The sequence below is a fragment of the Heptranchias perlo genome, chromosome 27, assembly GCF_035084215.1.
Source record: "Heptranchias perlo isolate sHepPer1 chromosome 27, sHepPer1.hap1, whole genome shotgun sequence".
In the NCBI taxonomy this organism is placed as follows: Eukaryota; Metazoa; Chordata; class Chondrichthyes; order Hexanchiformes; family Hexanchidae; genus Heptranchias; species Heptranchias perlo.
Genome location: NC_090351.1, coordinates 36,680,087 through 36,707,729, shown reverse-complemented (window position 1 = coordinate 36,707,729; position 27,643 = coordinate 36,680,087). Strand labels below are relative to the sequence as shown.

The window sequence follows — 27,643 nt, the reverse complement described above, 5'->3', positions numbered from 1 at the left end:
TTATTCATGGTTGATCTGTACTGAGAAAATATCATTGCTTTTAGACAATGTGCAGCCAATTCCGCCTTGGTTGGAGTTGCTCACATCTCCTGATTGATCCCGACCACTGAGAATCCTTGTGGTATCTGGGATCCTTGCACCTCCTAGTGGGCAGATCAAGACTACAATCGGCCTCCGTGCCCCTCGGGGGGGAAGGGGGTGGGCAATCGGCCACAGTCTCCTGCTCCTGATCACTGTGCACACCCATGCAAAATGACGTCGTGAGGACCAGGATCAGGCTTGGCGGTGATGGCATCCGTGGTAGAATAGCCGTGCGGCACTCGCAGTAGATTTTCAATTGTGAACAATGACCATTTTGATATCGCAGGGCATCCATAGAATCATACCCCAGCATTAGTCAGCATCTTCCGGAGAGGAGTAATTTGAAGGGTTAAAAAAAGGATTGCTCACTGATAACGTTTCAGATACCAGGAATTATCAGCTGCCGGTAACAGAGTGGTGAATCTATAATAATAGAATTAGTGAGATGGGATACGCAATGAAATATCTGAATCAGCAGCTTGGTTAAAAATCTCAGACTTTAAAAGTGCAGCGAACCATCGACCGGCCATTCGACTGTGGGAGGTATCAACCTATCCTGACCCAACGCCTTCACGTACACATTTTGCGATAGGACTCACTGCATAGCGATTAGGAGCAGGAACTGATTATGTTACCAGGTGATATAGAGGGAAATGTTTTTCTGATTGCTAATTAATTCCAGGAACTGTAAAAACTCTGTACACGCGTTTGCAGCTGGAGAGTTTTGGTTTCCGTATACACACTTTGATGACATTTGCTTTCTACTTTTAGTTTTTAATTCGGGGCACAATGGCTGATGCAATGATGTCACACAATTCTGGTAAGTACCTTGCAAGATAATATATTCAACAGACATATTGATGGCAGGTCATCGACCTGAATCGTTAACTCTCTCCCCATTCGTTACCTGACCTGCTGAGTGTTTTCTGTTGTTTTTTAAATTTCAGATTTCCAGCATCCGCAATATTTGATACTGATGTCGTTTATCGGATTGGCTCGTCTACATCTCAGCTGTCCAGGTTCAGTGCACATTCTGTTGTGAGGTAGGTGATCTCAGTCGGGGGTTGGGTTGAGGAGGGAGAGGGAGAGGGAGGAGGAGGGTTAATTCCTGCACCTGCTCGCTATCCAGCGGCCCCTATTGGAAAGTGTGCTTGGCGGCGATGCCCCTGGTGGTCGAATAGCCATGGAGGCATCCCTCGTCTCAGTTCACACAGCGGAGTGTCGGTCTCCTGTGGAACCGTGTGCCAGCCTGAGTCAATTATCTTCAGCAAAGCAGATGGGGATGAGGGGAGAATGAATGGAGCATCTTTTAAAATATCACCTCAACGATTTTCATTGACAAAAAGAAAAGAATAAATTTTTGGTGGAGAAGCTGGGTGATTGCCACTAAACCAATGACGATGCAGAGAGGCGGGGCTATTGGCCCGGGACGCAGCGGGGGGCGGGGTTAGGCTAATTAGGCGGCTGCTGAAGGGTCCACACGCGACTGGGATCTGGATTGTTGTAACAGTGTTAGTGAGAGGATACATTGTATCAGAGAGGGGATACATTGTGTCAATGTTACCTGGACAATGAGGGAATAGTATTAACGTTCTAAACATGTGTTATTTCACCACGAAGCTCTGATCTGCTGGAATCACATAGTTTCTTTCTCTTTCTCTTCCTTCCCCCCCTTCCCTTCCCTTCCCTTTCAGTCTCTCGATACTTTTCATCTCCCTCCCCTGATCTCCTTTGCCTTCCTTCCTTTCTCTCATGGAGCCGGCCTCTCCCTGTCTGAGCCGGGACTGGGCACTGACCGCCCTGGGTGCCGCCAGCTCCCCGTCTGCAAGTGGCGGTAGGGATCACCATTCGCCGTTCGCCGCCCGTTCCTCCTCGCAAACGCCCGAGATGAAGCGCCAGGCGGTGAAGAGGCACCACCACAAGCACAACCTGAGACACCGCTACGAGTTCCGCGAAACCCTGGGGAAAGGCACTTACGGCAAAGTGAAGAAAGCGGTTGACAGATCCGGCCGAGTGGTGAGAATTTCTGCATTTTTTTCTTTCTTTAAAAAAAAATTTGTAAATAATTTAAAATTGATCTCAAATTAATAACGAGCTTACTGCTGGGGAAATTACTGCACAAAAGGCGGGGTGGGTGGGTGGAGAGAGAGGGAGAGGGAGCTGCTGGCGGCTCCTCTCCTGAGCGAACCAGTCAACTTCAGTGAAATTGACTCGATGTTAATTTCCCTGGAGCCCAGCGCCTTTAAGTTAATAACGTGCTTCATTTACAGCCAAATTCTGCAGATCGGTGCCTCCCGAACCTGCCTGATCAGCGGTTCTATTCACAACGCAACTCATTTTTGACAGATCTGGGACAGATATTATTTGCAGCCCAAAATCTCACGGCTGAGGTCTTCGATTTCAGTCCGTTCCACCCAAGGGTTTTGCTCCAATTTCTCTTCAAGTTTGTAAAAAGCTGTGTGTGGTTTTTTTTCTGTTATTGATGTGAGATTGTGTTTCGCAGGGAAAATGTATTTCAAATCATCCTTGACTTTTTTTTTATAGCAGACCCAGTTAATTATTAATGAATTTAATATGGGTTAGATGATAGATAGGTTTTGCCCAAGAACTAGCAATCTGTCTGAACATGATTTTGTTAAAAAATGATCTCATGGCTTTATTTTTCTGTATTAAGATTTCTAACCATAGCTGGTACCATAGCTGGGTTAGTGACAATCGCTGTTGGTGATGTCCAAATAAGTCAAATGTTGATCCCGTGGATTTCTACATTTTCCTCAACTGCCTGGGAATCATATTTCACGATCCTGACCGTTTCTAACGAGGGTCGGTGGTTTACGGTGGCTGAATAGGTCAAGTGTCGTCTTTATCATATGGGATTTCTCTGTGAAAACTGCAAGCTGCTCGCCTTTTAACTATTGGGCCTTGTCTAATCTTCTGGGCAGCTGGCAGAAGTCCCTTTCCCCAGAGTGCAGCAATGACACAAGTGAAGTGCTGGTCATTGCTTGACTGAAAATTTTCACCAAGTCCCAATTCTGATTCCCCTCTGATGCTGTGTTGTTATCTGGGGCGGTCTGGCCATATGGGAAATCAGGACATTTCCTGTGTTTGGTTCCATAGCCATGTGATATCAGCCCCTTTTTCCGTGGGATTCCTGAAGAATCCGGGAATGTGGAATTCTCTTCCCCCAAAATGCTGTGGATGCTGGGGTCGATTGAAGGGAGAAATATAATTTTAAAATAGAATGGACCAAAATTGAATAAATATCTGAACTTCACCCTGACACCACACTGGCCCACAGTGTGGTCAGTTGAGGGTCATTTCGAAGAGCTGTTACTGGGATTTTAGTAATCACCAACTTATGATTTTCCACCCCTCTAAATATAAGGGCAGGATGTCTCAGGCTGTGGAAAACCCCGGCAATTGTGTGCACTGGAACTGCGCAGGACGCCCACAAGCTGCTTTCGTGTTGGCTTCGGAGGGGGCGCTTGCATCACCGGTTCCCGGCGCGCGGGTCCCGACGGAAACCTGACCGATTCGCTGAGACCTGGTCGCAAACAGGTTGACGGTCTTGGGGAAATCAGGCAAGAGTACACTTGGGGTTTGGCCTGGGAGAGTGGGCGAGACCCCTAAAGCGTGAGCTCTTGGCACAAGGCCAATATAAAAGTGCCTGCAGATTCTAGCTGTGTCTGGACGGAGCATTTTGAGCTGCATAACATTAGGGTGAAGTATTGGAGGTCACACTGGTGATGGGAGCAATCGCAGGCAATGAAGTAAAGGTAACACACAAGGAACGTTTTGGTACATTAAAATGTACTGGTTTAAGTCTGATTTTTTTTCCCCACAGTATTCATAGGAATGATTCCCTAATCCGGCGCTCCCTCCCACCCCCCCCCTCCCCAGCAGGGATTGGTATTTGTAGGTAACGTGCATCGGAAAATTGCAGATTCATAGCCCCGGGATGCTTCGCCCATTCATTTTGCTGAATAAAATCATGACTGTGTACCCACATTTCCCCAAGATTTGCTTCCCGATGGGAGCACTGCTGTATTGTATTATTGGGACCTTTGTAGCAAAGACTGAAGGGGGGGGGGGGATTAAAGGGCTGGTAATGTTGAGATGATACTTGTTATGGAGTCTTTGTTATGCTTCATTTTTTGACTCATCATAAGTATTTTATTTTTTTAAGAATCTGCACTGCACAATCTGTCAGTCACACCATTTACTGGCTCGTATTCCCCCACTCATCAGTCATAGTCCACCTCCCCACGTTAAATATTTTTCCAACTTTCCAAAGACTGCTTCTTTTGTTTATAAGCTGCAGAAGTTTGATTTATACCCACTCAGCTGGTTCCATGCTGCCATTCAAACCATTCCATCCCTTCCTTCTCCCTCTCCTCTTCCAATTTTCTCCCTTCCCTCCCCCCAAGACCCTGGCTCACGCTGGGGTCCAGTTGCACCCACCAGTACCTCACGCAATGGGCCGTTCTTTAAGTGTGAGTCAAGGCGATGATGTTTGGGTGAGTTATTCGACCACAGGGGGCACCATAATCCAAAGTGCAAACTACAAATGCCCGCATGCCTTACAAAAGGGATCAATCCACAGAGTTCAGGGGTGGGGGCCAGTACAGGGGCAGTGAGGCCAGTTCATTTTCAGCTAGAGCCACCTGCCTCAGATTAACGAACTCAACATAGAACAGCAACATTGGGATAATTTGAACATGGGAGCCCAGGTTAGTCAAAGCAAAGTCAATATTTTCGAGAATCTTTGCGCCTTTTGCGTGCGTGTGTCCAGCATGACTTGCATGGTCACTGTGATTAAATTTGTAAGTAACAATTCAACGATGAGGCCCGGGGGGGGGGCAACAACAACAACAACAACAACAATACCAACAACAACGTGCATTTATTTAGCACCTTTAATGTAGTAAAACATCCCAATGCATTTCACAGGAGCGATTATCAAACAAAATTTGACATCGAGCCACAAAGGGAGATAGTAGAAAAGCTTGGTCAAAGAGGTAGGTTTCAAAGAGCATCTTAAAGGAGGGGCGAGAGGTAGAGAGACGGAGAGGTTTAGGGAAGGAATCCAGAGCTTAGGGCCTGGGCAGCTGAGGGCTTGGCCGCCAATGGTAATGCAACTAAAATCGTAGGCCATTCAGCCCCTCGAGCCTGTTCCCCCATTCAATTAGATCATGGCTGATCTGTATCTTAACTCCATCTACCAGCCTTGGGTCCCTAACCCTTAATACTCTTGCAGTGCATGTTTGGCTCACTACCTGGGGTGCGTACATCAAATGAAATTTACTCATTGCATCTGATGGGATTGGATTTTCTCAAAAGGGTTGGCATCACCCCCTTGTCCTTCGAAATAAATGCTTTCAGGAGGATGAAATTAGAGTCTTATATGGGAACGGATGATTGGGGTCAAGCTATTGTACTTTTAGCAGCGGCCATGCACCCGATTGACAGTGAAAGCGCAAATGTAAACAGTGCAGAATTCATAGAATCATAGAATCATAGAAGTTACAACATGGAAACAGGCCCTTTGGCCCAACATGTCCATGTCGCCCAGTTTATACCACTAAGCTAGTCCCAATTGCCTGCACTTGGCCCATATCCCTCGATACCCATCTTCCCCATGTAACTGTCCAAATGCTTTTTAAAAGACAAAATTGTACCCGCCTCTACTACTGCCTCTGGCAGCTCGTTCCAGACACTCACCACCCTTTGAGTGAAAAAATTGCCCCTCTGGATCCTTTTGTATCTCTCCCCTCTCACCTTAAATCTATGCCCCCTCGTTATAGACTCCCCTACCTTTGGGAAAAGATTTTGACTATCGACCTTATCTATGCCCCTCATTATTTTATAGACTTCTATAAGATCACCCCTTAACCTCCTACTCTCCAGGGAATAAAGTCCCAGTCTGTCTAACCTCTCAGAATTGTTTGCTCGGTGATAACGTCTGAGTAAACAATCCCGAATCCCCAAATTCAGTGTTAAACGAGAAGTTTAAAAATAAACCTAATTTCAATCGAGCTTTATGCTCGAGGAAATTCTGCTCACTTTTTCAGGTTTAGAATCAGCAGACGTTAGATTGAGTGCCCGGTATCATTACCTAGCCATTGTTATACGTTAGTATTTCACCCAGGAGCCGGTGTGGATGGGGAGTCCCTGGTCACCAGTTATGACCTGTTGCCTGAGCACAAAGTGAGATAGATTGCAAGTCCACTGCCATATGCAGATGCTTTTCTTTGTGTGTTTAGAGAGACAGACAGACAGATATTCAAAGGGAACTGTGTCACATACAGTACCTCGAAGAAATAAAACAAAATCTTGTTTCATACAGAGTGCGGTTACTTTTTTAATATTCATCCTCGGGATGTGGGCGTCACTGGCAAGGCCGGCATTTATTGCCCGTCCCTAGTTGCCCCTCGAGAAGGTGGTGGTGAGCCGCCGCCTTGAGCCACTGCAGTCCGTGTGGTGAAGGTTCTCGCACAGCGCTGTTAGGTAGGGAGTTCCAGGATTTAGACCCAGTGACGATGAAGGAGCGGCCGATATATGTCCAAGTCAGGATGGGTTATTGTCGGTTTGCATGGGTATGTAGTTCAATAATACCCCTCCCCCAACATAAAGGCCCTGAGAGATATTTGTACTTTAAGCAACTATTTTTCCACTCCTCCTAGTTTTTATCTATTTATCGATCTATTTATCTATCTTAAAATACATTTATTCTGTTGAAGACTGTGCATTAAGAGTCCTATGCCCTTTCCTTGCATTCTTATATCTTGGTTTAGAAATTTTATAGATTTACTTTTATTACAATTTCACCAGACGATGGAAATTCTTGCTATAGTTCAGATAAATGCAGTGGCCGGGCAGTGCTCAGTGGCTCATTGTACTCGTTCGCGAGACGAGCTGCCCCTCAGCACTGTGTCAGTTGGCTTGTGTGATCGGACTAGCCCTTACAACAGTGCTCTCATTGAGAGGGTGGCTTTCTGGATGGGAGCCCTGGGTGAGATTATTCGAACAGGTGCAGCTGTCTGAAAGCCGGCCTGTTCATTAAATATGTAAGAAGTTTCACAAAGAGCAGGAGGTGGGTGAACGTGCTCATTAACTCTGCATTCGCTGTGTTTCTGAAACCTGCTTTCACTTCAGAGAAAGTGCTATTACAGAGAAAGACAATTAAGTTGCATTGCATTGGTAATGCTGTAAACTGACCCAGGCATCATGGGGATAGTGACAGGAGGGAGAATATTGCAGGGATCTTTGTTAGTTTAATGATTCTTTTCCCCTCCTCCCCCTCCCTACCCCCTTCCCAGATTTCTATCAGGAGTAGATTTTCTTTGTTGGTTTTCATACAGAAAATGCCCCCACCAAACCCCAGGTTTCTGTGCCGTCTCTCTCTTATTTTTATTTACAGACACTTGTATTTTTTATCGAGATACTGAGGTTAGGAGTCCAGCTCCATTGTACAGGACCATGCCAAGGTTGAAATGATTAAGAAGACGAGAGAAATCCAGAAGTAGCGATGGGGCGACGCCTAACTTGAGATTTCTACGCCTGTAGATTGTAAAAGGAAGGGAAGGCTGAGAGGGTGGTTTGTGGTTTTACATGTAAGACATCCATGGCTGTCTTATGATGGCCCACAGACAGCCAGTGTAGGAATGTTAGAATTGCCAGATGAGAAAAAGACCTTCACCATCTAGTTCACCTTCTACAATGCATGATACAAATAATAATGGAGTTGTTTACCATTCATAGCAATCAGTCTCAATCAATTAGTCTACAACAGACCCAGACATGATGCAAGGAAAACCCCCAGTGGTGGAGAGCTTTGGGAACCATAGGTCCAAAGTCACCTGTTCCTCCCAAACATGTTACACTTACCACTTGCCAGGTCTCAAATTGCCCATTTACTGTATCTCATGTAAACTTACTAACAGGCATACAGAATCTGAGCTGTAAGGCAGACGATGGTGCAACCGCTGTACAGTTCTGCGGAAAGCGCTACTGGAAATTACAGATTGCTTTTTGGCCACCCTCGCGGTCCAATAACGCCAAACGGTGCGGTGATTAAGAGCGACTGTCACTGTGCGACAGCTTGCTGCGCGTCGTGCTACAGTGGATCTGAACCGTGTCGTAACTGCGACTGAACCTGGCTGATACAATCCTGAGAAAGATTTGCTCCCCAGAAGCACTTCTTCACACAAAGGGTAGTGGAAATCTGGGACACTTTTTTTTTCCCCCCAAAAAAGCTGTTGAGGCTGGGGGGTCAATTGAAAATTTTAGATCTGAGATTGATAGATTTTTGTTAGGCAAGGGTATTAAGAGTTTTGGAACCAAGGTGGGTAGAGAGAGTTAAGGTACAGATCAACCATGATCTCATTGAATGGCGGAAAAGACTTGAGGGGGCTGAATGGCCTAGTCCTGTTCCTATGTAACCTATCCACTGGCTCCTGATTTAATTGCATGGCACCTGAAAAGTTTATGGGTTTGTCCAAGGTGGCCAGGTAACCAATGCTCAGTGTTCATTTCTTCTAAGTTCTATTTTTGCTGTGGGGTGGTACCAAGTGGGAGACGTTACCCTTTGATATCGTATGCAAATAAAAACTGATGGGAACTGCATCGTAAAAGGCTGTACAAGAGCAGGATGCCCGACTGAAATGTAATATAAGCAAATAAATAACATGCAATAAAACAGCTTTCTCATGTGATTAGGGTTAATCTGTTGCTGAGCTGCCCTCAAGAGTAAAGAGAGCTTGCAGTGAATTGGATTGCGAAGGAGTGAGAACTGCAGCTGTCTCCCCAGTTTTACGTTCTCTTCTCCCGAAGGCTGGCTGTCGTCGGGGGGGACCTTCCCGCAACTCGCTCAGATGCCCGTGCTTCAGATGTGGGCCTCGACGGGCTATTTGACCACGGGGAGCATCACAGCCAGGACCGATCCTGCTCTCGCCTGAGGTCCCCCGCGTGCACTTTGAGCAGGGGTTGCTGGTTAGCATTCAGGAGTGAGAACCCTGACTGATTTATTGTTTTTCCTCCCTCTCTGGCCGAGGGGAGTGCTGAGCTTCCAAGATCAGCAAATTCAAACGTTTAATGAGGGACTGAACCTGGGAGCTTCCAGGGCTGAAATGGCTCAGTTCCAAGGCAAAGTGGCGCAATCATCTACAGACCCATCAGGCTACTCAGGATGCACAAGTTTAACTGCTGACATTAGATAAAGTTCACCTGGTTAGATTGGCAGCAGAATGGAGCGAGTCTCCCAACTGTTAATTATGGACTGCAGGAGTGCTGCCAAGTATCATTTCATAACCATAATAATATCATTGCACCTCATTGAGACCTAGTTATACAATGACAGTATAATTGTATAAAATCCTGAATGGCTAATCCAGTTAGATAACAGGTTGCAATTAATGTGGAATTGGAGCAGTTAACTGATAAGAGTCTTGTCCTGTTTGGTCGGTTGGTGAAGTGCTGACAGGGTGGGAGGGAGAGAGAAGGGGCGAGGGATGAGAGCAAGAGTGTGACTGAGCCAACTGGTGAACTACAAGAATTTGATTTGTTCAGTTAAAGAAAAAAAAACAGCAAATGGAAGCACCAGACCCAGTGAAGGGAAGCCTCACTCAGACTGACACATCCAGCAGCTTAGGCCTCTCGACTATCCACTCCCTGCTTTGTAGTCCTTTAGTCTAGGAAAAGATGATGGACAGGCACCTCATAGAAGAAGCTGGCCTCAGTGCCTTTAACTCCCCAGTCACGGAGGTTCAGACACCTTTTGGGAAAGTGAGGTACATTAGTCCCAGAGACAACTCTGACAAGGTCTGAGGTCTCACAAAAGTGGTCACGAGTAGTTGCTGGGAGCATGAAAATACTTTTGGTGAGTTTGTACTGGGTAGCAGTGGGCCAGTCACCGATTGTCCATATTCTAAAGCATACCCAGCAACTCTGGTTCAACAAGAGCTGGGTAGATCTGAATTTGAACCTCCTTTATGCAAAAGGGCAGAGTTTAGGGAATGATGCAGAGTTTGCTGACATCTGCCAGATGGAGTCAAGGGAATGATACCAATGAAAATTGGACAAGGTCTTTTCCTGCACTACTGATGCTCAGCTCCTACTGGGATGATGAAAGAGCAAGATTGAGGGTGTTTGTGGAGATGACTGTAGATATGGTCATCCAACCTGTGCCCCCGATCGAGGAGGATAGTATAGACATAGGGAGAGAACCTGCCATAAAAGTAAGGTGGAAAAATGGTATCTTGAGCCTTTTATTATAAGTAATATATTTATTTTTTTTGTTCACAGTAGAAAAATCCAACACTGATACACTAATTGGTGCATAATTGAGGCTCCCACTGATGGAGGCTGGTGAAATGGAAAATGTCAAACTGGTGCATTAGGGGGTGCTCCTCTAAAGTTAGGGCAGAGGTACACTGTGGCGTCCAATCGCGACTTGGGATATGGGTAAATGGAGTTAAGAGACAGATCAGCCATGATCTAATTGAATGGCAGAACAGCTCGAGGGGCTGAATGGCCTCCTCCTGTTCCTATGACTGTAGGCCAGTTGTGAGAAAATTTTGCATCCACCCATTATGTATGCGTTAATGAAATCCTAGTACCAGTGCTGTGGGAGTGGCACTGACCAGTGCCCTGGTACACAAGTCTGAGATGGTCACCAACCAACATTACAGTAGTTAGGACAGGGGAGCGGCATGTATATATATTTTTTATTTGCATAAGGTAAATGCTGCGGTTAAAATGGTGGGAAATTGTCCTCCAGGGCTGTCAGTTTGAGTCGCGTCTGTTTCATTGGGCCAGTTTGTGCAGTTCAGTGCCCAGTGCTCTCTGTTTGTTCAGGGGGCATGGTTTAATCCGGTATACACACACTCTAGCAGACAGAGAGCAGCCCTGCAGGCAGGAGGAGAGGTAAATAATTAATTCAGTAGTTTTGTTTTCACCTGCTGGCCATTGCCCAATAAAAAGCACTTGGTTTCGAAATATTGAAACCAGCAATCAAATTATCCTCTTGCGTAACGCCATATTTATTTTAAAAAACAGGCTGTTTTAACCACGTCGCAAATATGCAACATGTTTTCTGGGTCACTGCAATTATTTTTGTCCCATTACTTTTTCCCCTTTTAAAGTTACTTAAAGGGGTGATGCAGCCTCACTGGGGGTTCAGGAAGACCCACTATATTGTGACATGGGACACAGTATAACTGTTGCATGAAAGCTTCTGTCACAGTGGATTTTGTAACTCCTGCGATACATTTCAGGTATTTATTTATCAATTATAGGTAATTTTTTTTCTTAAAGGAGCATGCAATCCTTGATGAGGGATGTCATTTTGCATTCCTCCACATGGTCGTGCCCCTTTAAAAGATTTTCTTGCAGTAATTTACTGACTGAATATTTTCTAAATCCAGACCATTTTCCTCTCCCCTTCTTCCAACTCCCCTCCACAAACCTCCTGGTGAATCGTGCCCAGAGTGTGATCTTTAATCGTACTATTGGTGAATTTAGTGCAAAAAAAAACAAACCAGTAGCCTGCTACGCCTTTCTCCTTCAGGCTTGGGAGTATCACAGTTCTGTCAAGCTGAGTGTGTCAGCCTCGGCTCAGTAGGCAGCATTCTCGCCTCTGAGTTAGAAGGTCATGGGTTCAAGCCCCACATCAAAGACTTGAGCACAAAATCTAGGCTGACACTCCAATGCCAGTACTGAGGGAGTGCTGCACTGTCGGAGGTGCCGTCTTTTGAATGAGATGTTAAACCGAGGCCCCTTCTGCCCTCTCGGGTGGACGTTAAAGATCCCATGGCACTATTTTGAAGAAGAGCAGGGGAGTTCTCCCCGGTGCCCTGGACAACATTTATCCCTCAAAAACATTATCTGATCATGACCTCATTGCTGTTTGTGGGATCTTGCTGTGTGCATATTGGCTGCCGCGTTTCTCTACATCACAACAGTGACTACGCTTCAAAAGTACATTGGCTGTTAAGCGATTTGGGACGTCCTAAGGTCGTGAAAGGCGCTATATAAATGCAAGTTCTTTCTTCTTTGAGTGTGAGTTACCACAGGAGTTGATTTCAGAGGTGGATTGTATATGGTGAAAATAACGAGAAGTAAAAGAAATTAAACAAAATCCTAAAGTAAAAAGGGAAGTACTGAAATAAAAAAAACAGGAAATGCTGGAAATACACAAAGGTCAATCAGCATCTGTAAAGAGAAAATATGACATTTCAACTGTGTATCTACATGAAACATTAAATGTCTTTTCTCTTTTAGAGTTGCTGACTGACCTGCTGCATCTTTCGCACGTTTTCTGTTTTTATTTTAAATATAAACCCTCTTTCCTTCCAGACCCCGTGTGAAATGAGCTTGGCCGGTCTCAGTCCAGTTCCTTGGCTTTTAAAATCTAAGCTAGACGTCAGCTAACCAGATTCGCCAGACAGGAGCTTGGGTTGGAGATGGGGCCGTAACAGTGTTCTGCCACTCGGGCTGCTTATCTGGTGAGGCTCTCATCCAGCACCGTTTTGCTGAATTTCCCCTTTGCTCTGATGGTGTCCTGCACTATGGGACTTGACCCTTCACTTAGTTTTCTCAATTTAAATAAATTAAAGCAGTTCCTAGTGGCCCACAGGACAACACAGGAACAGGAGTAGGCCATTCAGCCCCTCGAGCCTGTTCCACCATTCAGTTAGATCATGGTTGATCTGTATCTTAACTCCATCTACCCGCCTTGGTTCCATATCCCTTAATGCCCTTGTCTAACAAAAATCTATCAATCTCCATTTTGAAATTTTCAATGGACCCCCAGCCTCAACGGCTTTTTGGGAGGAGAGAGTTCCAGATTTCCACCATTCTTTGTGTGAAGAAGTGCTTCCTGACATCAGCCCTGAACGGCCTAGCTCTAATTTTAAGGTTATGCCCCCTTGTTCTGTGCCCTAACAAAAGTGCTCTTAATTCAGCACTGATTGGTACAAAATTGGCATTGTCTGTCAGGGAGACCAGAGGGTATCTGGTGCGAGAAATTAAAAAATCTCACACTGATGCAATGTGGGGTTTTTCTTGTGGTTGGGACTGAGGCTGCTTTACTCTGCACCACCTGTCTTAGAGGCACTTGATGCTAGCACTGGATGCCTGAAACAGGAAGTGTTCCATTCCCCCAGCACTAACATCCCTCAACACGATGAGCATAAAATTCACCAAAAAAAAACCTTTTTAAAAAAAAAATCCCGTTTGCCCTTGTGTGCGCAACGCTCTCCACTCCCAGAATCTTAAAACAAAAAAAACACAATGTCCCACAGCCCCTTTCTGCGCGGCCGGCTGCATTTGCGAGCTGAGAGCCTCGTGTGACATCAGCCAGACACACAAAAGCTGATCAAGGCCTCCCCGGTCTGGGGCCAAACATTTTGCCTTTTGTCTCCAAAGCTGATTCAGTGAAAAAAAAAGACAAAAATGCCAATGCTTAGCAGTTCTCTGCGGGAGACCACATGCGTCATCAGTGACCATCCCGCAGAGAGAATTCTGATCCAAGTCGTGTGTGTTTGATGAAGGGGAGAGCATTATTGGGCTAGGGGGGAGGGGAGTTGCTGCCGAGTTCAGACTGAACAGCAGATGACCCACATGGTTACTCATATAAGTAGATTTCAAAGAATCTGCCTGAACGGGGGATGAATTTGTGCAGTGATGTGCGATGTGGCACTCATTAAAGAGCCAATGAGCGAAGGAAGGTTTGTGAAAAGAAGAAGTTGCATTACATTGTCTGCAGCTCCCAGCAACTGAAAACTGCAGCGTTTATGTAAATTAAACGATATGCGTTCACTGAAGTTCTATCTCCGTGTTCTCCTTCGCATCCTCTAACACTGCACTTCTCCTCACCCTTCCCTTGCTGGCTGCTCACTCATCCGCCGACATTCCTGTCCTCTGGAACATCCTGCCTTGCCACTTTCCCTCCCTGCTTTCAGAAACTGCCCCCCCCCTCTTCTTTGTCCGTTTCCTGTCCCAGTCTCTCTGTTCTCCTCCAGATTCACCGTATCCTTTTCCTCCCCATCGTAAAGTGCTCTGAGACATCGTCCTGTGGGCGAGGAATGCTATAGGAAGGCATGTAGCTGTGATGGTCCAAGACTATTGCGCATGTTTGAGAATCCATGATGAAGGGGTAGGGGCAAGAGGTGAGCGGAATGCTCAGTTGGCAAAGAGCTTCTCCGATTCCGACTTTCTATGTAATTCCAATGGGAATTAATCGGAGCCTCCGCAGATTATTCTTCTCACGGTTTCTGCTGTTTTGGGGGGAATTTGCATAATGCCTTTCACAACCTCAGGACACTTTACAACCAATGAAATACTTTTTGAAGGGTAGCAGTCACTGTTGTAATGTAGGAAACGCGACAACCAATTTGCGCACAGCAAGATCCCACAAACATCAATGAGATAATGACCAGATAATCACTTTTTTTTAAATGATGTTGGTTGAGGGATAAACATTGGCCAGGACACCAGAGCGAGCTCCCCTGCTCAACTTGGAATGATGCCGTGGGAGGGCAGATGGGGCCTTCTGGTTTAACGTCTCATCCGAAAGACGGCATCTCCGACAGTGCAGCGTTCCCTCAGTACTGCATTGGAGCATGGGCCGAGATTATGTGCTCAAGTCTACGGAATGAGACTTGAACCCACAACCTTCTGACTGAGAGGCAAGAGTGTTACCAACTGAGCCAAGGCCGACACTGTGATGACACATTCTGAGAATGCGGAGGTGTGGGGGCCCTTGGAGAGCCAGCCTGGGACTGCCATCTCGTCTTTGTACAGAATGAACCAACCTGAGAAGATCTGTAATCTAACCACCGTATTAGTGAGATTCAATCTATTGCCAGAGAGGGACAGCAGTTATGTCATCCTTATCGCTGTGTGGTGCTCTGATGCTTTTTGATGCCAACTGCACACTCTGGTGTTTGGTAAGTCCAGTTTAACACAGTATTTCCCACCAGGTATTATCTGGGCCCATCGCTGCTGTTAAGGGAAACCTTATCCTTGTGATGCTCCCAACAGCAACAACAACTTGCATTTATATAGCGCCTTTAACATTGTAAAACATCCCAAGGCGCTTCACGAGCATTATCAAACAAATTTTGACACCGAGCCTCATGTGATATTAGAACATGTGACCAAAAGCTTGGTCAAAGAGGTGGGTTTTAAGGAGCGTCTTAAAGGAGGAGAGAGAGGTAGAGAGGTTTACAGAGGGAAATCCAGTGTTTGGGGCCCAGGCGGCTGAAGGCAAGGCCGCCAAATAATGCGCCTTAGGAAATGGAGGATGCACAAGAGGCCAGAGTTGGAGGATCGCAGAGTTCTCAGAGGGCTGGAGGAGCTCTCTCTCTCTCTGTGCGTGCAGGAACATTGTTCACTGTGTGTGTGTGTGTGTGTGTTGTTCTAATATCTGTAGGTGGGTTTGAGGACAGTGAGTGGGTGTGCTGACCTCCAGGAGATCCAGCACTGGCCAACTGATAGACAGACTGACCAAGACAAGTCAGCTGTTAGCAGTACAGTGACAACAATGGAAACTGAAGGGGACCTGGGGGACCTCGAGCTGCGATGACTGGACCTGTTTAGCAAACAGACTAAATGTGAATATGAATCTCCCAGGACCTCCTGTGTGACCCTAAAATAAAAAGCAGGGGTGCAAATGTTTTCCCCAATGTAAGTTATATTGTACAATCAGTCAGAAGGTTCCCCCCCACCAAACCCCTAATGGTTTCACGAACACTTGTGCCCTGCGTATATCACAGATGGTGCCAAGTCTTTAAGAACATAGGAGCAGGAGTAGACCATTCAGCCCCTCGAGCCTGTTCCACCATTCTATTAGATCATGGCTGATCTGTACCTCAACCCCATTTACCCAGTTTTGCTCCATAATCCCTCAATACCCTTGCCCAACAAAAATCTATCGATCTCAGTCTTGAAAGCTTCAATGGTCCCAGAATCCACAGCCTTTTAGAATTCCAGATTTCTACCCCATTTTGTGTGAAAATAGTGCTTCCTGATTTTCTCTCTTCAATGGGCTATTAATGGTCTAATCCCCCTTTGTTCTGGATTCCCCCACCGGAGAAAACAGATTCCCTGTATCCACCCAACTTGAAACACCTCGATTAGGGATTCCGATCCATTTTGGCACATGTGGGAGAACTGCAAGGAGTCCACTTTGCTCCTTGGCAGGTCCAGCCTCCGAACCGTGCACTGTGGCTGGGCTGGGCTCTGCAGTCCTGGGGCACTGCACTGCTGCACACACAGCAACACAGTGAACACAGGCGCCTCCTTGCCCAGCCTCTCTCACTCACACTGCCGTCCGAACAGATCCATCATTCAGTGCCCCCATGGTGTGAGCGGACTCCCATCCTCCGAGCTGACAGGTCATCGCAAGAGCTGGCTTTTAGTGAAGAAAGTCACGTATCAGCCAGCCAGCCAGTTGGTTGCACACAGGCTCACTGCCGGACGTGAGTCTGTTTACATTGAATCTTTTCAAACGCAAACAACCCCACCTGACTGGCTCCGTGTAAAAGGAATTGGCCTGGATCTTTGATTGACATTCCAAATGCCTCCCTCCTTCTGTTGTTAGGGTGACCGGGATCAGCATTGAATTAGGTTTTTGTGTGTGTGTGTGTGTGTTCAGAATCGTTGCAGTCCCAGGTCCTTTCCCCAGGAGACTGTTTCACTTCTGCAGGAATTCCAGCCCTAGAGTTTCTGCCCCGATAAGCTCCAATAAAAAGGTTTGCATAATAGCCCCTGACCTCAGACAGATGCGGAGACGCCTTTGCAGGAATTGCCCTGACAAGCTGTCGGTGCGGGTCCAACGCAGAGAGAGCTTTTTTTCTTTGGTTAAAAAAAAACTTTCAAACTGAGACAGCAGGGGCAGGAAACCCTCAAAATTCAATGTTCTGGGATTTGAGACGTGCACCAGTGGTCTGTAGACCTGTAGTCTTCAGCAAAGTGCTGATTTGTAATGTTTTGCATCGTGTCCTTGCTAATGAGGAACATTATAAAAGCTCCCAGTGTGAAAGACGCCAGACGTCCGAAAGCGCTTTACGTTTTGTTTTGAAGTGTAGTCACTGTTGTAATGTAGGAAACGCGGCAGCCAATTTGCTCACAGCAAGCTCCCACAAACAGCAGTGTGATAATGACCAGATAATCGGTTTTAGTGATATTGGTTGAGGGATAAATGTTGGCCACGACACCAGGGAGAACGAAATAGTGCCAAAGGATCTTTTACGCCCACCTCAGAGGGCAGACGGGGCCTCGGTTTATCATCTCATCCGAAAGGCAGCACCTCCGACAATGCAGCACTCCCTCAGTACTGTGCGTTCCTTTACTTGCTTGCTGTCTAGTTTGTGTGCTGTGTAAAGCTGGGGAAAGTTGCATAGTTCAGGCATCGTGGCACTTAATTGTGTATTTTTACAGCGGCTGAGATATGGAATGACTTTATAAATTAACCAGTTGTGCAAGATGCACCCAAGATACATACATAATTACTCCCCACCTAAAGTAATTGGCCTTGCTGTGTCAATGGAGAGGCACTGCTACAGCTATGACTACAACTTGCCCAAGGCGCTTCACAGGAGCAATTATCAAACAAAATTTCACACCGAGCCACATAAGGAGATATTAGGACAGGTGACCAAAAGCTTGGTCAAAGAGGTAGGTTTTAAGGAGCATCTTAAAAGAAGAGGGAGAGGTGGAGAGGTTTAGGGAGGGAATGCATTGACTGCAAGTTAAGCAAGCAGGTTCTATTTACTAAGCACCGGGGTTTTGAGTATTTTATGACTTGTAACCTACAGTGATCCTTCGGATAAGGAGCCCCCATTGCAATATTCCTTGTAGCCAACTGCTATTTCCGACCTCCACAGTCTGACTTGCCTCTCCCGCAGCTGCAGTCTCTCCTCGGGTCATTGGCTCCAGGTCAGGGAAACGCCTCCATGTTAAAATTCTCATCCTTGTGTTTAAAATCCCTCCATCCTCTCGCCCCTCCCTATCTCTGTAACCTCCTACAACCCTCCAAGATCTCTGCGCTCCTCCAACTATGGCCTCTTGCGCATCCCCGATTTTTCATCGCTCCACCATTGGCGGCCCTGAGCTCTGGAATTCCCTCCCTAAACCCCTCCACCTCTCTCTTCTCCTTTGTCGCTCCTTAAAACCTACCTCTTTGATCAAGATTTCGGTCACCTGTTCTAATATCTCCTTATGAGGCTCGGTGTCAATTTTTGCCTGATTTACGCTCCTGTGAAGCACCTTGGGACGTTTTACTACGTTAAAGGCGCTATATAAATGCAAGTTGTTGTCTCTCAGATCGGGAACTGGATGGAGTTTAGGGGGCTCGATCCTGCAGCCATTCCAGCTCTCTTGCATTGAGTGTTAGCTTGCTCATTCTCAGCAAGCACTGTCCCAGCATAGTGACTCTTTGAACAGAAAAAGAACAGGGGAGAGGCCCATCGAGCAGAAGTGAAGATGCAGCCCTTGAGTTTCTATAAAATAAGAAGGAAAAACTGCAAATACTGGAAGCAGTCTCGAAAGAGAAAGTAAAACAGATGTGTACCGTTTGTAATGAAAGTTCCACACCCTAACTCATTATAACCTGTCCTTTTCATTTACGGATGCTGACTGACCTGCTATGTATTTCCAGCATTTTCTATTTCTATCACTTGATTGGCAGATTCACACCATGTGGTGTTTGGCAGATTCGGTTTGCTTGTTGGGTCTGGTTAGAAGAGTCCGGCCTGGATCTGAAGAGAGGACCATGCAACCTCTGGGGTTTAACGTAAAGCTACACCTGTCAACGACGATAACTTGCATTTATATAGCGCCTTTAAATGTGGTAAAACGTCCCAAGGCGCTTCACAGGAGCGATTATCAGACTAAGAAATTTGACACTGAGCCGCATAAGGAGATATTAGGACAGGTGACCAAAGGCTTGGTCAAAGAGGTAGGTTTTAAGGAACGTCTTAAAGGAGGAGAGAGAGGTAGTGAGGTTTAGGGAGGGAATTCCAGAGCTTAGGGCCTAGGCAGCTGAAGGCATGGCCGCCAATGGTGGAACGATGGAAATCGGAGAGGCGCAAGAGGCCAGAATTGGAGGAACGCAGAAATCTCGGAGGGTTGTAGGGCTGAAGGAGGTTACAGAGATAGGGAGGGGGAAGGCCAGTGGAAGGATTTGAACACGAGTGCGACGATTTTAAAATCAAGGCGCGTCTCAGTGGGTTTTCATTTGGTTTAAAGTGCGCCTTGTTTTTGTTTATTCCCGCAGGTTGCCATTAAATCGATCCGCAAAGACAAGATCAAAGATGAGCAGGACCTTGTCCATATCCGGCGGGAGATTGAGATCATGTCATCGCTCAGCCACCCACACATCATCAACATCTACGAAGGTAGGCCTGGGCATAGTGCCCACCGGGAGCTGGCAGAGGCTTTGAATCCCAAGCGTGCTCGTTGACCATTCCTTCCTCCTTCATAGTCACTTCCCTAGTTGACACCCAAATAAAAGAGAAGATGTTTACTGCCCCTGCCCCCCAATATTCTCCCCTTTCTTCCCGAACTCGCTGGGGGTTAAATTGGGCCGCGAAGCGCCGTTTTTTTTTCAGGCGCTACGCGACCTCCTAAGGTCCCAAAATGGTGGGCAGGAAGACTGCGCACTTTTCCGACCGGACGTGCTTCGTCTGCCATATTGGGTAAGGACAAAGAAGAGGCGTTCTTTACCCGCGCCTGAAGCAGGCGTTAGGCCCTTTGTATATGCAAATAAGGGGCTTAACGCCTGCCTCAGGTCCCCTTTCCAGCGCTGGTTTGCCCCGAGGCAGCCAGCGTATTAACCCTGTGCTGGGGGGAAGGGAGGGAGGGAGGGAGGGAGGGGCGAGGTGGGGGGGGAAAAGAGACCCACAAAAATTGGCGCTCCCGAATTTAACCCCAGCTGACTCTAGTGGAGGAACGGTTCCTCACCCAGTGCGGGCAGCCTGCCTGTACCACGCGCGAGTAGCCGAGCCTAGATGGTGAGTGTCCTCCAGCAATTGGATTGTTGGGGGGGGGGGGGTGGGGGGGGGCGGAGAGGCAGCATATCTGGGACCGATCCTGACCCCCCCCCACTCCCCCCCAACCCCCCCGCTACATCCCACACATCGGCATGACCAATCGGGCGAGGCCCTGGAACGGCTGCGTCCCCCTGTACCGCAAGTGTGGGTCCGCACTTTCACGGAGAAATTAGGAAAATGGAGAATTCAACATTCCCCCCCCCCCCCCCCCAAAAACGTGACCGCAGGAGAGGAGCGAGTTGGCCGCACAAACTTCACCTGTAATTTTAGACGCTGCTTTATCCGCGCAGGCGATGGCCTGTGGGCGGAGCTGGGTCTGGTTTGTGTAAAGCGCACAGCTGTCTCCAATAGCCAGGGGCTCCTCTGGCAGCCTTCCCGTCCTTGATCTTTAAATAAAAATGTTGTATGTTTTTTTTAATGCTTTTAAGTGGGTTGTAAAGCCCACAGCGCTGCTTGATTGATGATGTGTCCCTTGAGAATCTTGTTCGCAAATAACCCACGTTGTGGGAGCTGTTGGATATTAGCGGTGGCGTTTTGTGTGTTTTTGTTGCTTTCCCGGGGCCCACTGCGATTCGGTGGGCATAGGGGATTAGTAAGTGCGCTGCCATCCCCGTTAACCTTGTTTCCCCCAATGCCCCCAACGACCTCGGTGCCATACTCAGCCAGCTGCGAGCCCTGGCCTCTGCTGATCAGGGTACTACGATGCCCCTCGGTGCCTCTGAGCTAGAAAGGGGGTGGGAGAAATCAGCTAGCATTCTCCCTCTTGATTGTTATCATTTAACACCCCCCCCCCCCACTTTGCAGGAGGGGGCACATATATGGGCATTGGATGGGGTGGGGTGGGGGTGGTTGGGCTGGTCAGCGATGCCCTCCACAGTCGAATAGTCCACCGCCACTCATTTCCTAGGCTCATACATCATGAATGGACACCGAGGCAAGAAACTGTGCCCTGGTGAGAGTTGGTACATTGGGAGAAACTTATTGCTGCATAGTGCAGATACTATAAGAACATAAGAACGTAAGAAATAGGAGCAGGAGTAGGTCATATGGCCCCTCGAGACTGCTCCGTCATTCAATCAGATCATGGCTGATCTTCAATCTCTACTCCACTTTCCTGCACGATCACCATATCCCTTAATTCCCCTAGAGTCCAAAAGTTTATCTATCTCAACCTTCAACATACTCAATGACTGAGCATCCACAGCCCTCCGGAGTAGAGAATTCCAAAGATTCACAACCCTCTGAGTGAAGAAATTCCTCCTCATCTCAGTCTTGAATGGCCGACCCCTTACCCTGCGACTATGCCCCCTTGTCCTAGACTCTCCAGCCAGGGGAAACAACCTCTCAGCATCTACCCTGTCAAGCCCCCTCAGAATCTTTTATGTTTCAATAAAATCACCTCTCATTCGTCTAAACTCCAGAGAGTATAGGCCCATTCTACTCAAACTCTCCACATAGGACAACCCCTTCATCCCAGGGATCAATCTACTATATTATAGTGTCACTACTCAGGTTGAATTTCAAATAAAATTGTTGGACTATAACTTGGTGTTGTAAAATTGTTTACAGGTTGGTACAGTGTGGGTACACGGCTAAGTATCTTTATATTAAAAACAAAAAAGGGTGTTCATAATAAAAAAGAACCACACAATGTGCTGCCAGTGCTGTGTTTTATCTGACCTTGCACCTTCGATGTGGGTACAAACAGTCAGCGAATGACTGTGATAGATGGGTTTATTGGCTGTACCTGAATCAGGAGTATCGCGACTAGTCCCAATAAATGAGTGGCCCTGGCTGCATTTCCTTATTGTGTGGAGTTGCTGTTATGAGATAACAGGCTTGGAGAGAGGTCGAAACTCGATCATTTTTTTTTTCTCTCCCTGACGGGAAATTCCACAAATCTGATGTTTGTTTGGTGCTTTAAGAAACCTCGGCCAAGAGGAAATTGCTGACCTTTTCCAAGGTTGGACTGTTTTGTGAATTTTCACATTCTTTCTCGCTAATGTGCATTCCAATGTTCATTATCCCTCGAATCACAGAGAGTCCCTATTATTGCGATGACTTCAGTGGATGGAAATGAGGAAAATTTCCATTTGATTGAATAATGTCATCTGTCTCTGGTGTCTGCTCCTTGTCATAAACAACAGTCTCACTCGGCCCAAGTCTGAGGTGCAGCCAGGCAAGTAATGGGTTTGGGCCATCATTTCTACCCTAGGATCTGCTGATATAACGAATGCCACCAGAAAGCTGTGGGGTAACTAAGAACAGCAGCTGGTGAGGGCTGATACTGGAATCTTAAAGATGAATTGCTCTGTTTCATTGTACTGTTAGATAGGAACTCATTGGATTTGTCTTTTGTCAAGTTTGTATTGCTCTTTCTGAAGCTCCCTAGTTTCATTTGGAAGCCTTCCTCAAGACTGTTCCTTTTTGCTTTGGGGGGGTCTCTCTAAAATGAAGGGGAACGCTACAGACTGGTTTTGCCCATGGGGAATCCCCTGCTTCTCATTTATTTGTTGGAGATAATCAGCAGGCCAACTGGGAAGTCAGGCTCATATGGCAGCACCACAGGAGATCCCCACAACCCTACAGATACCAAACCAATAGCCCCAGAAGATAATTCCTCAATATAATCCATGGAGGCCTCTCTGTTCAGTGGGAAGTGAGCAGAAGTTTGTGAAGCTGCCTCAGGATGCTCTGCTGGTAGAGAAACTCTGATGGTGCCACAAAGGATGGCATTGGACTCTGCCACCATCCCTGCCATCTGCCGCACAAGTTCAGAGAGTCTTTGCAGTGCCTTCATGTGGTTGTGGTGCCCTGCAAACTTTCGTCTTTCCATGGGTGGGACCCCTTGAGATCATTGTCCCAATGCATAACAGCCAGGGTTTAACATCATCTAAGCCTTCACCCAAATACATCATGCTCCACCTCCAATTCCTCATCCTCCTTGTGAGTTGTGAATCACCCTGTTCCTCATCTAAACTATCCAGTTAATCTGGGCTGATGAGTGCAGACAGAGTGAGCCAATTCCTGCTGGCATTGCCAGATGTTGAAGGCTCTGGCATTGGTTCCTTTCTCTCTCTAATGTCTTCCTTGCTTCGAGCCTCTGGTGGAGATAAGAAGAATGAGAAATGTCATGCGTTTTCTGCTGTCTACTTTATGCTTGCTAATGGGCCCCTGTAAGGGTCTCCTCACCGTATGAGCCTCAAAAAAAAACCCAACATACCTGATCGTTGACCATTAGCACTTAGGACAAACCGTGCAAATCTCCATCCCCTACAGAATTAGTTAGCTGAGCGAGTTCTTGAGACTGGCATTGCCTCCTCCTCCTCCTCCTCTAGCCTGTCCTTCTCGGGAATTGCACGCAATCTTTTCCTGCACAACAAAGGAATGCTTCTTCTTGTCAGTCACAGACCGTTGAATTTGACGACTATTGGAGAACTTTCATCCCTTCTCTCATGGAATTCACAGAGAGATAGTGAGGCTTCATTGAACATGCATTGCAGGATGCTGTATCCATCTAATTGAAGCCTTCCGTGGACAGATCATTTAATATACCGAGTGAAACCTTGAGACTTGTGAACATAATTTTGGAGGAAATATAGGCCTACTGTCTATATGTGTTAAATATACATTAATGGCAGCTTGCAGCCATCACGTTTACTTTGTGGGGTCAATAAGTCTCGTCTTGCATTGAAGAGGGGTCCCTGGGGTTAGGGAGATGCCAATGACCTATGCCACTTCCTTCCACATGGGTTCTATCTGATGTATTGGCAGGTGATATATTAATATTAATCTGAGGAGTTTGTTGAAGGTGTGCAGCTTCCCTGCGCATTGGTTCTGATTGAAGAGCAACCCAACTTTAAATTCTGCAGGAGCACTTGCCCCAATCCATCGGTTCCGCTCCCATCCCACATGTATTCCAGGCCTTCCAGGTGCAGTGGGCCTTTGCCTGACCTCCTCCAGCCCTACAACCCTCCGAGTCCTCTGCGTTCCTCCGATTCTGGCCTCTTGCGCATCCCCCACTCCCTTCGCCCCACCACTGGCAGCCCTGCCTTCAGCTGCCTGGGCCCCGAGCTCTGGAATTCCCTCCCTAAACCTCTCCACCTCTCTCTCCTCTTTTTAAGATGCTCCTTAAAACCTACTCCTTTGACCAAGCTTTTGGTCACCTGACCTAATATGTCCTTATGTGGCTCGGTGTCAATTTTTAACCTGATTACGGAGGGGGTGGTGGAGGCAGATTCAATCATGGCCTTCAAAAGGGAACTGGATAAGCACTTGAAAGGAAAAAATTTGCAGTGTTATGGGGATAGGGCAGGGGAGTGGGACTAGCTGGATTGCTCTTGCATAGAGTCAGCACGGACGCAATGGGCCGAATAGCCTCCTTCCGTGCTGTAACCATTCTATGATTACGCTCCCGTGAAGCGCCTTTGGGGATGTTTCACTATGTAAAAGGGGCTATATAAATGCAAGGTGGTTGTTGTTGTCCCGGCAATATTGTAATGAACTGTCTCCCCGTGGTTTCTGGCGAGGGCAGTGTTGGGAGATCAGGCATTGTTGGGACTCCTGGAGCTCAGAATTTCAGAGGTGGAGATTTTTTTTCTTGTTAAGTTGCAGTTTGTTGTTGAGCTAAAAATAATGACTTGGATTCCCAGCGATCGAGCAGTGACGTGTAGTAGATATTGTCCTATATGTAGAGAGAAGGAGGGAGGTCCTTGAACTTTTGCTCTTTGTTGTTGGGAGGATTGTGACTCACCCACCTTTCACAAACTTTATCTGGTCTGGCTATTATCTACTGGAATGTTTTTTATTTTAGGCTCCGTGAACAATACGCAGCTTGTTACTTGTTGCAGAGACTGCGTGAGATTTTAGTTGCAAACCTTGTGAGATGTGTCATCGACTGAGGGGTGGGGGGTAGGGGAAGAGAGGGAGGTCAAAATATTCTGCCGTGAGCAGGATATAACAGCGAATTTAGGGAACGACTGCAGTGAGTGGGCTGGGATGTCAGTACAGTTCCACAGAAGCTGGGCCCCTTCCATTACCATGCCCGTGTTTGAGCCTTAAACACTTGAGTTTTGCTGGGCTATTTAATCAAGGTGGGTGTTGCAACCAAGCCTGATCCTGTTCTCACTCAAAGCCCACCTATACACATTTTCCAGCAGGAGGCACCAGGTACCAATCAGGAGTGGCAATCCAGCCTGATTTTTACTCCCCCCTTGCCAACCCAGGGCACAATAGTACCACCCTTACTGCTGCCCCCAGCTGTTCTCAGTTGACTTGGCACAGATCAAACCTGCGATTCTTCTGGTGTAAGTGTCTCAGTGCCACAGTGGGCTGTGCGTCTAACAACGGAGCCATTTTGGTTGGGGGAGTGTGGTGGGGAGGGGAGCAGTTCACTGTCCTTTAATTCCTTCCATGATCAGCCATCTTTATATTGTGGCCTTTTGGACCAGAATGTGTCAATGCAGATTTTTTTTTAAATGCACCTTTCTGAGACGTTTATTGCCCCTTTTGCATTTACAGGTAAATTTACTTTACTGAACCTGCGACTCCCGGTGGGGAACTGCGCCCAAAGGGAGAGCCAAACAGAGCAACAGCTCTCCAGTGTTGTAGCTCTATCTCCAACCCGAGCTCCCGTTGAATGCAGCTCCTCACTGGGAGATTGAGACAGGCGAATTTCCCCTTTTACTTGAAAGGTACTTCCAACAATTTGAGTCATTTGAATGCGGCTATCATTACTGTCTGGTGAACTCTGAACTCCGACCTCAACGAGAAGAGCTTGTTTCCTTAGTAACCATGAGTTTGCAGTAACGAGGCTCGATGATGTTTATGGAATAGCTAGCATCTTCGAAAGTTCAAAGGAATATTCTGTGAGCTTAAGGACAATCTTTTTTATTGTTTTCCTTTTTAGTTTTTGAAAACAAGGATAAGATAGTGATCATCATGGAGTACGCAAGCAAGGGCGACCTGTATGACTTCATCAACGAGAAGCAGAGTCTGACCGAGCAAGAAGCCCGACACTTCTTTAGGCAAATTGTGTCTGCCATCCATTACTGTCACAAGGTAAGATATCGGGGGCACATCTGGTAAACAGCTTGTCTCTGCGTGGGTGGCAAAGGGGTTCTTAATACAAATCGATTTTCAATGGGCTATGTCTGCATTAGTTAAATTAGTTAACACTTTGCAATGCACACGCACACACTCACTTTCTTTCTCTCTATCTCTATTTCTATCTTTTTTTTCTTTCTAACTTTCTTTCTCTTTCTCTTTCTTTCTCTCTCTTTCTCTTTTCTCTCTTTCTCTCTTTTTTCTCTCTCTTTCTCTCTCTCTTTCTTTTTCTCTCTCTCTTTCTCTCTTTCTCCCTCTCTTCTCTCTCTCTCTCTTCTCCTCCCTCTCTCTCTCACGCATATGATTCATTTGCTGATTCAGTCCACAATGTATAGACAGGAAGGTCCTTGGTTTGCCCGCGCCCACGGAACTGTACCCCAGCGCAAGTCAGTGCCTCCGGGAGAGGAGGACATAACACAAAATAAAACCCCTAAACTGCCATGCATTGTATTTTAATGAAGGCCCCTGGGAACCACGGTGTTTTTAGACAATTATCCAAGGTGTAACCAGATTCTTCACGGATAAAGTCACAGGCTTAAATTTTAATAATCTGTCTAAAATAGAATGAGCACATTGGGCGTGTTAACGGGCTTGACGCAGGCCGATGTAAATTTCCCGACAGCTGCACTTGCCCCTGGCTGACTCTTTTGAAGCGTTTTGCTTCATTTGTTACAATGGGGGCGACTAACTCTGCTCTGCCAATAGGCTTGGGGAATTGGGGGAGGGGGAAGAAGGGAAGGTGCAGAGTGCTTGACAGATCCGGTATCTGAATTCCCCTGGGACCCAGCCCTTTCTACAAAGATCATGGTTTCGTCAAGGTGACGTGTCTATTTAAAAAAAAAATTGGTAGCTAGAGAAAGCAGGCGAGCCTCAGCAAGGTGTTATTTTGTTTTTAAATTTTGTTTCCCATCCTCCTCTTCTGTAATCCAACCCCGTGCTTTTTGAAAATAATTAGACCAAGAAGAATGCAGTCGAGTTCATTGTCGAATTGGGGATAAAGCCAAGGAGTGCGTGGGAGAAGTCGACCGGGCTTTTGTCCCCTATTGAAACCTGAGCTGGGAATATCCGAGATCAAGAATTATTTTTACTTGTAATTAAAAAACATTACAGTTTTTTTTGTCCTCCCTTCCTATTATCGGGTGTGGTCAGATCTGAGTCCAGGGGACTTCCTTCTTGTGTGAGCCAGTCAATGAGTATTGGCAGGGCTTTTGAAGGTTAACTCTGTATAATACCAGGGACCCTTGTCATCCACATGTGTTTTCCTGTAAAGGTGATCGGGGACAGGACACCAGGCAGATTCTTTTCCCCTCCCAGGTTGGATATGTTACATAAACTTGGCTGACATTCCCTTGAGCGTAGCAGATTGAGGGGTGATCTGATCTCAGTGTTTTTAACATTTCAAA

At 46.7% G+C, this 27,643-nt stretch overlaps 1 protein-coding gene across 1 annotated transcript in view; it reads left to right on the top strand.

Moving 5' to 3' along the window:
- The first annotated feature begins 1,549 nt into the window (after positions 1–1,549).
- Positions 1,550–27,643, top strand: part of nuak2 (NUAK family, SNF1-like kinase, 2) — a 41,982-nt gene continuing 15,888 nt past the window's right edge. The window contains exons 1-3 of the mRNA XM_068007667.1: positions 1,550–2,097; positions 19,361–19,481; positions 26,044–26,195. Coding sequence (XP_067863768.1) covers positions 1,834–2,097; positions 19,361–19,481; positions 26,044–26,195 — 537 coding nt within the window. The 5' untranslated portion in view covers positions 1,550–1,833. The remainder of the gene's footprint in view (positions 2,098–19,360; positions 19,482–26,043; positions 26,196–27,643) is intronic.